Raw genomic sequence first — 10,763 nt, 5'->3', positions numbered from 1 at the left:
TTGACCATGAAACATGTGCTTTATTGGGGAGAAGCAAAAGAATAAACACACTTGCTCTCAGGATAGGAACCACCATCTACATCACAGACAGCAAAGCGAGATTAGGCAATGATCCGGCTGCTCATCTTCCAACAACATATCGGTTTTCAGAACTAAGCCTTTTCTCTGTCAACGCTCAAGCCAGACAGAGGTTAGGGAAGATGCAGCCTCCCACTACAGCTGAAGGGAAGATGATGGAGTCCTGGGAGTAAGAAGAGCCACTGGATCTTGTTTCATGGTCCTGATGAATTCTAGTGATGTTACTTGCTCTTGGGTGGATACTTCTGCTGGCAGGGTGGGTATGGTTGCACAGGAAGGCATTTATCCTGGCATGGTGGAGGTGGGCAATGCTCAGGTGGACAAGGAGGAGGCAGGTAAGGCTCAGGGCACTTCGGGGGTGGACATGGCTCTGGGCACTTTGGCGTGGGACACACAGGAGGTGGCTGGCAGGGCTGCTTGCACTGCTGCTGCTGGTAAGACATCTCTCCTCAGTCTCAGAGAATCTGAAAGATACACAAGAAACAGTGCTCATAAGAGAGACAGTCCTGTTGGTGGAGCAATTAGCTAGGACATCAAATCTCCAGTATCTAGGGACCAACTTTGATCCCTAATACAGTCTTTATGACTTTGTGTAGCTTCTTCACACTTCACTTTTAGGACCTCTTACCCTCAGTTCTTCCGTCTTTCTGGCTGTTCTCTCATTCTACCATTTTCTGAAAATAAAATTGCCTATGAGACAGCAACAAATGTTGTCTGAATACAAACACTATCTGAAGAAGAAAAACTCAGATATTAAAAGTCTAGCCAATACCAAACAAATCTGTGCTCTTATCTTCCATGAGGCCCTAGTTACCAGTTTTAATGAGCTGGCTGTGGTGCTGAGCCATGAGTTTTTGAAGAGAATTGCAAAAACTTGCACCCATCACCCAAGGAGATTGCACTCCAAGAGAGATGTATTTGGAACAGATGTGAAGCAGGAGACAGAACAGCATCTTGTGTCTCTCACTCTCCTTCAGTTTAAGATTTTATATATTTGACTCCAGGTTCCTCATCACCTTCATGTTTATCTACCAAATACCAGCTAAAATTTACCTTCAAGACCTCATTATCTTCTTTTTCCTATCCATGAGGATAAATTGGTTAAAATAAACAGGCATTTCTGTACCCAGGTTATACCCTAACACCATCCAAGTGCAAGAAAAGCTTCTAATATTTGTACTCACCAGAGTCTCCAAAGATCTACAACTGAATGGCAAGAAGATAGCATCAGTGTGGTGGAGAGTCCTTTTATAAGGGGCAGGCAGCCCTACACAGGGAACAGCCCAGGACTAGCATGATGTGCTTATTTCCCAACCAAAATACCACTTGCATGTAATCCATGCTGGTATCACAAAATTCCTAGTCCATGATCCTCCCCAGCAGGATAAGTGCACAGTGATTCACTTGGGACATTATCTCAGGTTCCTCATGCCAGTGGCAACTGTAGAACGTGACAAATTGTCTGACAATTGTGGTGCTTCCCTATAATTAGAGATGGTGCTTCTCCTACTTCCCAGCTTCCAAAGTATCCTGTATGTAAAACTACTCCCATTCAGTTGCACATGCCCAGTATCTAGCTGTGTTCTCTTTAGTAGAGACCAGTATGTGCTGATCCTGCAGCCTGGCTATATCCTAACCCTCAACTGCAGTTTTTCTTTACAACTAACTTCCCCCTTTTATCATGGCCTATTGATCCTTAGGCTTTTCTTGACAATTAATTGACTTGAACAGGGCGACAAAATCATATATCAGCTTCCTAGATGCTGACAGCCCCAACCTGGGTGTGTTCTGACATGGTATTAATGGGCTTGAACAAGGCAACATCGTCTCTCAGTTTTCTAGGCCATTAGAGTCATGTTGGGGCCCCTTCTTAAAGCTTCACATTTGCAGATTTACACACTAACCTCATCTCTGTGGCCCTTGTAACTATGAGTGACTTGTGGTCTACTAGAAACCCAAACTCATCTTCTCCCATTTTCTTCCAAACTGCCTTAATGTATGTGCTGCATCCATTTTGAAGCTTTTCTCCTACATGCTAATTCAATTTACTTCTTCACAATTTCTCTCTTTTGAAATGACATTTAGTAGGATTTCAGGCTTTCTTTGCACATTCAAGGAGTGAAGTTCTGTAAAGCTATTTATCCTGCTGTTTACTTCATGGATATTTTTACCTAAATAAGTAAAGTATAGCTGGCACAGATCCCATGGATAATTTCTTAGTATAGCTTATTTAACCATATTAACACTTCAGCTAGTATTACTCACTGTCCCAACTTGGAAAAAACTTGAGTACCTTGGTTATGCATACATCTACAGCCACCACTACTGTGTGGAACTAAATATTTCCTAACCTCCTTGAAACACAGTTTACACAGCTGTAAAACAGAAATAAAAAATACACCTACCACAAAAGTCTCCTACAAAAACTCAAAGAGTGGCCTAAAATTATGCACATTACATAGTGGGTCTTCTAAGAAATATAAACTCTAAAATGTAGAAGAAATAAGAATAATAACTAATCATAACGAACCAATAATTTCAAACATGTCAAAAACAGATAATAAAGAATGGCATTGTTTAGAGTGAGGCCTATCTAGTGAAGATCCTTTCCCTGCATCCCCCGTTCTTCTAGCTGTAGTCACTACTAATTAGACGGCATGGGTACCATAGCACCTGCAGGGTCGGCACCTTGTTTTCCTGAGAAAGCCCCTCTCACTATCTAAGGGAAGATTTTTGCCTTGTGCTCTTTACCCAGAAGAATGCTGTGTTGTATCTGCAATGTTTCAAACTTGATTGGGTTGGTACAGTAGAGAAACAAAAAAAACTGAGGACCTAACATGGGAATTTGAAGAGGTAGGAACGTCTTTGAGTTGAGCCCTACTATTAAATTCTTTCTCAGCATCTCAGAGAAACAACATGAGGCTAGTTATCCCTCCCTAGTACTCTGAAACTAAACAATTTAGTCATCTAAGTTACTATCAGGAAACTGACACACTTCAGGGATGCCAGAAGGAACAGGGATGCTCCTGGGATGGGTGAGGCACTTTCACAGCGTTCTTTCTCATGTTGAAATCCTAGGAACCATAGCTGATGCATGCTGAAGAATTAGCTAAGGATTACGTGACTTAAAACAGTTCTATCAACACAATTTTAGACCTACTTTTCTTTGCCTCATGAATTACTAATAGATTCCAAAGTTATTTTTACCAATAAATTATTGGTTTATCATTTATGCTTGATAAACTGAAGGAGGATTGGGCTTTTAAGAAAAGAATGCTTAATGAGGTTTGCCAGCTTCACAAAGAAGGACAGTTTTTTTATATAGAGAGAAAATTGCTAAAGGACAGATGATCCTCATTTTTCACAAATAATGGGCACTTGAAGCACTCTGTGCAAATTAAACCTCTGAAACTCACATAGTATCTACGTGAGGGTTTGCTGGAGTTTACTTATAAACTAGTAACCATGGTTATCTCAGGAGAATAGTTAAGTATCTAGGGAATAGGAGTGGGGGAGAGACTAACTTTTCACTGCATGACCATTTTCTTCTCTTTTGAATTTTGGTATCATGTATATTTTTTGCTTATTCAAGGTGTTTAAATATTTAAATGTTCAAAGATATTTTAAAATTGAAATAAATAAATCGGTGAGTAAATACTATGTTAGCAAACTGGCACTGTATAAACACAATGATTGAGTTAAGTCCTAATTAGGTGTGTAAATTTGAGCAATTTTCTTAACATTTCTGCAATTTTCAGTTTCTTCATTGAGAAATGGTAATAATAATACTTCTCTGACGGACATTTTTGTAAGGTGCAAATAAAATAAATAGTAAGCCTAGTAAAACAACCGTGTAAAGCTGGGAATTATGAGGCTGAATTACCTGGTCCCAAAGTTCCTGATTTGCCTAAAGATTTTGAAAAGAAGGACAAAGCTATTTTATGGGAGTCCCAGAAATGAAGAAACGAAGGAAGGTAGAGAGGGTAGAAGACAGGCGAGTGGAAAGAAGAGGAAAGGGGAAAGAGAGAGAGGATGACATTTCCCAAGGGCCATTTGATTTTACTTGATTTAACATTTATAGCCTAGTTCTTTAAGCTCCCAATAAAATTATTTCTATTTTAATAAATAAAGATATGCTGCTACTACATAATATGCCTTTAAGTTTTTGAGAATATAGAATTTAAAAATAATAGAGTTAGAAATGAACAGAGATGGCAAGAGTGAGCGTCCTTGCTTTGCTCCTGATCTTAGAGGAAAAGCTTTTAATTTTTCACCCTCGAATATATTAGCTGTGGGTTACTCACATATGGCCTTTATTATGTTGAGATACATTTCTTCTATACCTAATTCGTTGAGTGTTTTAATCATGAAAAGATGTTGTATTTTGTGGAAAGCTTTATCTGCCTCTATTTAGATTATCATACAATTTGTATCCTTTATTCTGTTTATGTAGTGTATCACATTTATTGATTTGCCTACACTGAACCATCTTTTTTTTTTTTAGAAAAGAAAGAAATTTATTGAACCATCCATCCTTGCATCTCAGGGATAAATCCCACTTGATCATGTTGCATTATTCTTTTAATGGACTACTAGGTATGCTAGTATTTTGTTGAATATGTTTGCTTCTATATTCATCAGGGATGTTGGCCTGTAATTTTTTTATAATGTTCTTGTCTGGCTTTGGTATCAGGGTAATGCCATCCTCATACAATGAATTTGGAAGTGGTCTCTCCACAATTTTTGGAAAAGTTTAATAATAATTTATTAATACATTAGTTCTTTAAATGTTTGGTAGAGTTTACTACTGTAGCCATGTGGTCCTGGATTTTTCTTTGATCACAGTATTTATATTGCTGATTTAATCTCCTTACTTGTTATTGGTCTGTCCAGATTTTCTATTTCTTCATGATTCAGTCTCAGTAGGTTGCATGTTTCTAGTAATTTATCAATTTCTTCTAGGTTATCCAATTTATTGCTATATAGTTGTTCATAAGCAGTCTCTTAGGATCTTTTTTATATCCATGGCATCAGTTTTCATATCTCCTCTTTCATATTTGATTTTATTAATTTGAATCTTCTCTCCTTTTTTCTTTATTAGTCTAGCTAGAGGTTTGTCAAATGAGTCATCTACAACTGCTGTCTCTTCTGTCCCACATCTCACTAACCCCTCAACCCATGGCAGTCTGGATTTAGCCCACCATCTACTGAAATTATTCCAAGCTTTCTGTCAGATAAACTGAGTCATTCTCCGTTTTTATCTTCCTAGACTTCTCTGCTACATGTCACAGTGCCAATCATTCCATCTTTCTCTAGAGTCTCTACTTACTGGTTTTCATAATATCCACTTAATATTCTCCTACTCCTGTGCTTAATCTTCCTCCTCCTTGATCTGAACCTCTTCTTCTAAATGCCAAATGGAGTCCTCTGGTGCTCATTCCATGGATCTTACCATCCTATGCATTCTCTAGTTACAATATCAATGATTCCTATGGTTTCAGTCATCACAAATCTACTAACTCACTCATCTACATTTGCACTCCAGAACTCACTTCAAACTTAAATATCCCTTGCCCTCTAGATATCTCTGTCCAAATATCCTCAAGTACCAACAAGCTGATCATCTTTCCCACAAACCACTTGAACCTCCAGTATTCTCTATCCTGTACACCAATAATCACCCAGCTACTTGAGTTACCTTGACATTTTCGCCTCTACTACATGCTACTTATCTAAACTCCTCATCCTGACAGTTCAACAGCATAAGTATCTCTGGAATCCATCTCTCTCCTTCTATGCTGACTGCCATGCCCTAGTTCAGGGCCTCCTCATCTCTTGCTTGATTATTACCATAGCTTCCTAATATAGCTGTCTTCCTCTATCTTGTTTGATTTAAATCCATCTTTCCATTGCCATAAGAGTGATACATTAAAAAGTAAAATCTGACTACATCACTTGCATGCTTAAAATACTTTAAGTTCTAGGTCCATTACATAGCCCTTCCTTCGCCCCTAGCCTCATTCCTTATTACTCCACTTTTTGAACTGTGTGCTGTCATGTATCAAACTCTGTAATTTTGCTCACATACCAGTTTTTTCTATCCTCAGTGAATTTATTTACTAACCTGTAATATGCCATATTGTTATTGTTTTACCGGGTTAATGTCTACACAATTCTCTAAAAGCCATCACTTCAATGAAAAGCCTTCCTGAATCCCTCCTATTAGGGCAGGTGCCCCTACCTAAGAGTCCTATAAAACACTCTGAGCTTTGCATTAAGTGTTAAGTGCAACCCATCTGCATTAAGTGGATTCCCCACCCATATCCTTTTCCCTTGAGCTTGCGAGCACTTTGAGTAGTCAGACTGCAACTTCACCTTCTACACTCAGGACATGATCCAATACCTGAAACAGAGTACGTGCTAGATAAATAGTTGTTAAAAAAATAATGATTTTAGTTTCTAAATTGTGTTGCCTTACATGAGTGTCACAACAATCTTGTGAGTTCTGAGGGAAAGAATATGCTATTACCTCTGTGACTAGAAAAAAATAACATTTAATATTCTACTGAATTACTCTGTGATTTCATGATTTTCCAGACATCTCATCTTTCCACTACATTAGCCCTGCCAAAATCCACACACCTACCTATAGCAATTGGAATTACAGATAATAGAGCCTTGACTATTTAGATTTGGGGCTCCTATATTTGGATACTCCATGACAATTTGTTCCAATGCATGTGATTGCTGAATAACTTTGTAAACACCATGTATCTTGCCAACGGATTACAAAAGGAATTGTCTAAAGAATTTTAAGACGCTGACATTGCAGAGTTTCTTTAGTTCATGTCTCCTGTGACAGAGGTAGTAGAATATTAAATATTATTTTTATAACATTTGGTAAGAGCAGTACATTTAAATACGTGCTGTTTTCCCTATCCTCCCTCACCCTCACCATTCACTGCCCACTGCTGATTGGTAGAGAAGTTTGTTTTGTTGTGTTGAACCAGATAATGGATAAAGAAGAGGACTAAAATAATACCAGAAAGCCTAGACAGAGTCATACTAAAAAGGACAGAAAAGGCAAAAGAGAAGGTAAAGGCAGCTACCATGCAAAAATTAGTACAAATTTGGGGAGAGAGGTAAAGAGGATTTTAAGTTATTTTGTGGCAATATAATTCCAGTTTGCCATTTGTTAAGTAAATGTCAGTATTTAAATTGATTTCCAATTGTGTTTCCTTTTTAGAACTCAGACTAATATTTCTTCTGAATGTCACCCTGTGCATAAGGTCAGAACAAGATTGTTCGGCTTTATTCAAAATATACAGATCTCCTCAATTTACAGGGTAAACCACATGGTAAATTGAGGAGCTGGGGCTTACTGCCACTGCCCAGCATCACCCAAGAATATCACACCACTTTCTACTGAATGCATAGTACTTTGGCACCATCATAAAATCGAAAATATTGTAAGGAAAACTAGCATAAGTTGGGGATTATCTGTATTTTGTGAATTATTGCTCAGCTTTTAGAACTTAAGGTATAAGTTTCATATATATCTTTTTTGGATTACATGTAGAATAATCATTAATTTTGTTAAGTGTGATGATCATCTTGTGGCTATTTTAAGATATCTGTTAAAAACACATACTGACAAATTTATAGGTGAAAGGATATGATATTTGGAACTGTAAAATAGTTCAGTGATAAAAAGAACAAACAAAGTGTGGGAGAGTAGATGAAGTCAAGAATAACAAATTGTTGATAATTTTTGAAGCTAGGTGATGGGTCCAAGGGAGATTATAATACTCTTTTTTATTGCTTTTATTGAGGTATAATTGATATATAAAAACTCATGCACATTTAATATACACATCTGGATGAATCTAGACATATGCATATACCCATGATATCATCACCACAATCAAGACACTAAGCATATCCATCACCTCTAAAAATTTCCCTGTGGGTTTTTTTTTGTTGTGTTATTATGGGTTGGTTTGTTTTGGTTTGGTTTGGTTTGGGTTGGGTTTGGGTAAGAATGCTTAATGTGAAATCTATCCTCTTATATTTTAAAGTGCACAGTACCATTAATCCGTTCTCACACTGCTTACAAGGATACTACCTGGGACTGGGTAATTAATAAAGAAAACAGGTTTAACTGACTCACAGTTCCCCATGGCTGCAGGGGGGGCACACTTACAATCATGGCAGAGGGTGAAGAGGAAGCAAAGCATGTCTTACATGGTGGCAGGAGACAGAGAGGGGGGTGGGAGGGGGGCTGCCAAGCACTTTTAAACAATCAGATCTCATGAGACGGCCCCATGATTCAATTACCTCCCAACAGGTCCCTCCCTCAACATGTGGGATTGTAATTGGAGATGAGATTTGGGTCGGTACACAGAGATAAGCCATATTATTCTGCTCCTGGACCCTCCCAAATCTCACGTCCTTTTCACATTTCAAAAACAATCACACCTTCCCAACAGTCCCCCAAAGTCTTAACTCATTTCAGCATTAACTCAAAAGTCCAAGTCCAAAGTCTCATCTGAGACAAGGCAAATTTCTTGCACCTATGAGCCCGTAAAATCAAAAACAAGTTAGTTGCTTCCAAGATACAATGGGGGTACAGGCATTTGGTAAATGTTCCCATTCCAAATGGGAGAAATTGGCCAAAACAAAGGAGCCACAGGTCCCATGCAAGTCTGAAACCTAGCTGGACAGTCATTAAATCTTAAAGCTTCAAAATCCCCTTTTGACTCCATGTCTCACATCCAAGGCATGCTGATGCAAGGGGTAAGTTTCCATGGTCTTTGGCAGCTCTGCCCCTGTGGCTCTGCATAGTACAGCCCCTGCAGCTGCTTTCTTGAGCTGGCATTGAGTGCCTGCAGCTTTTCTAGGTGCACGGTGCAAGCTGTCAGTGGATCTACCTTTCTGAAGTCTGAAGGACAGTGGCCCTCTTCTTACAGCTCCACTAGGCAGTGCCCCAGTTGGGACACTGTGTGGGGGCTCCAACCCCACTTTTCCATTCTGCATTGCCCTAGAAGAGGTTCTCCATGAGGGCTCCATCCCTGCAGCAGACTTCTGCCTGGACACTCAGGCATTTCCATACATCCTCTGACATCTAGGCAGAGGTTCCCAAAGCTTGACTCTTGTCTTCTGCATGCCCGCAGACCCAACACCATATGGAAGCTGCCAAAGTTTCAGACTTGCACCCTTTGCAGGAAGCCATGGCCAGGGCTGTATTTTGGCCTGTTTTAGCCATGGCTCAATCTGGATGTCTGGGATGCAGAGTACCAAGTCCCAAGGCTGCACTGAGCAGTGGGGCCCTGGGCCTGGCCCACTAAACAATTTTCTCCCTTCTAGGCCTCTGTGCCTATGATGGGAGGGGCTGCCAGGAAGATCTCTGAAATACTCTGGAGACATTTACCCATTGTCTTGGTGATTAACATTCCTTTCCTGGTTACTTATGCAAAACCTAAGTTTGAATTTCAAATCATATCTTTGTGAATGTATGTGACGGTATGTTTTCAGAAACAACCAGGTCACCTCTTGAATTCTTTGCTGCTCAGAAATCTCTTCTGCCAAATACCCTAAATCATCTCTTTCAAGTTCAGAGCACCACACATCTCCAGGGCAGAGGCAAAATGTCACCAGTCTTTTTGCTAAAGCATAGCAGCAGTGACCTTTACTCCAGTTCCCAATAAATTCCTCACCTCCATCTGAGAACAACTCAGCCTGGACTTCATTGTCCATATCTCTATCAGCATTTTGGTTAAAACCGTTCAGCAAGTATCTAGGAAGTTCCAAATTTTCCCACATCTTCCTGTCTTCTTCTGAGCCCTCCAAACTGTTACAATAGCTGCCCATTACCCACTTCTAAAGTCACTTTCACATTTTTAGTTATCTTTATAGCAGTACCCATTCTGCTGGTACCAATTCTCTGTATTAGTTTGTTCTCACACTGCTATAAAGATACTACCTGAAACTGGGTAAAAAGAAAGTAGGTTTAATTGACTCACAGTTTTGCATGGCTAGGGAGGCCTCAGGAAACTTACAATCGTGGCAGAAGGCAAAGGGGAAGCAAGGCGTGTCTTACATAGTGGCAGGAGAGACAGAGAGGTTGAGGGGAACTGCCAAACACTTTTAAGCCATTAGATCTCATAAGAACTCGCACACTATCACAAGAACAGCTTGGGGGAAATTGCCTCCATGATCCAATCACCTCCCAGCAGGTCCCTCCCTTGAAATGTGGCAATTACAGTTTGAAATGAGATTTGGGTGGGTACACAGAGCCAAACCATATCAACCATATTGTTAACCATAGGTATTATATTGCACAGCAGGTCTCTAGAATTTATCTTATATAACTGAAACTTTATACCCACTGAAAAACAAATTTTCTATTTCCTTCTACCCCAGACCCTGGCAACCACCAATCTTTTCTCTGCTTCCATAGGTCTGGATATTTTAGAAACTTCACATAATAGAATCATGCAGTATTTTTCCTTCTACATGACTGGCTTATTTCACTTAGCATAATATCATCAAGGATCAAACATGTTTTTGCAAATGACAGGGTTTCCTTCTTTTCTAAGGTTCAATAATATTACATTGTATATATATGCCACAATTTTTCAATTCATTCATCTGCTCATAGACATTTAGATTGTTTCCATATCTTG

General features: G+C 39.3%; 1 protein-coding gene across 1 annotated transcript; it reads right to left on the bottom strand.

The window, feature by feature from the left end:
- SPRR2G (small proline rich protein 2G) lies at window positions 1-1,319 on the bottom strand. The gene is made up of 2 exons (XM_001137295.4): window positions 1,263-1,319; window positions 1-542 (listed from the first exon to the last, which is right to left on the bottom strand). The coding sequence occupies exon 2, from the start codon at window positions 519-521 to the stop codon at window positions 300-302; it is 222 nt and encodes a 73-aa protein (XP_001137295.2). The 5' UTR covers window positions 522-542; window positions 1,263-1,319; the 3' UTR covers window positions 1-299.
- Window positions 1,320-10,763: the final 9,444 nt, after the last annotated feature.

The sequence above is a fragment of the Pan troglodytes genome, chromosome 1 (genome assembly GCF_028858775.2).
Source record: "Pan troglodytes isolate AG18354 chromosome 1, NHGRI_mPanTro3-v2.0_pri, whole genome shotgun sequence".
NCBI lineage: Eukaryota > Metazoa > Chordata > Mammalia > Primates > Hominidae > Pan > Pan troglodytes.
Note: the sequence above shows the minus strand (reverse complement) of the source record. Positions and strands in the feature narration are given on the sequence as shown.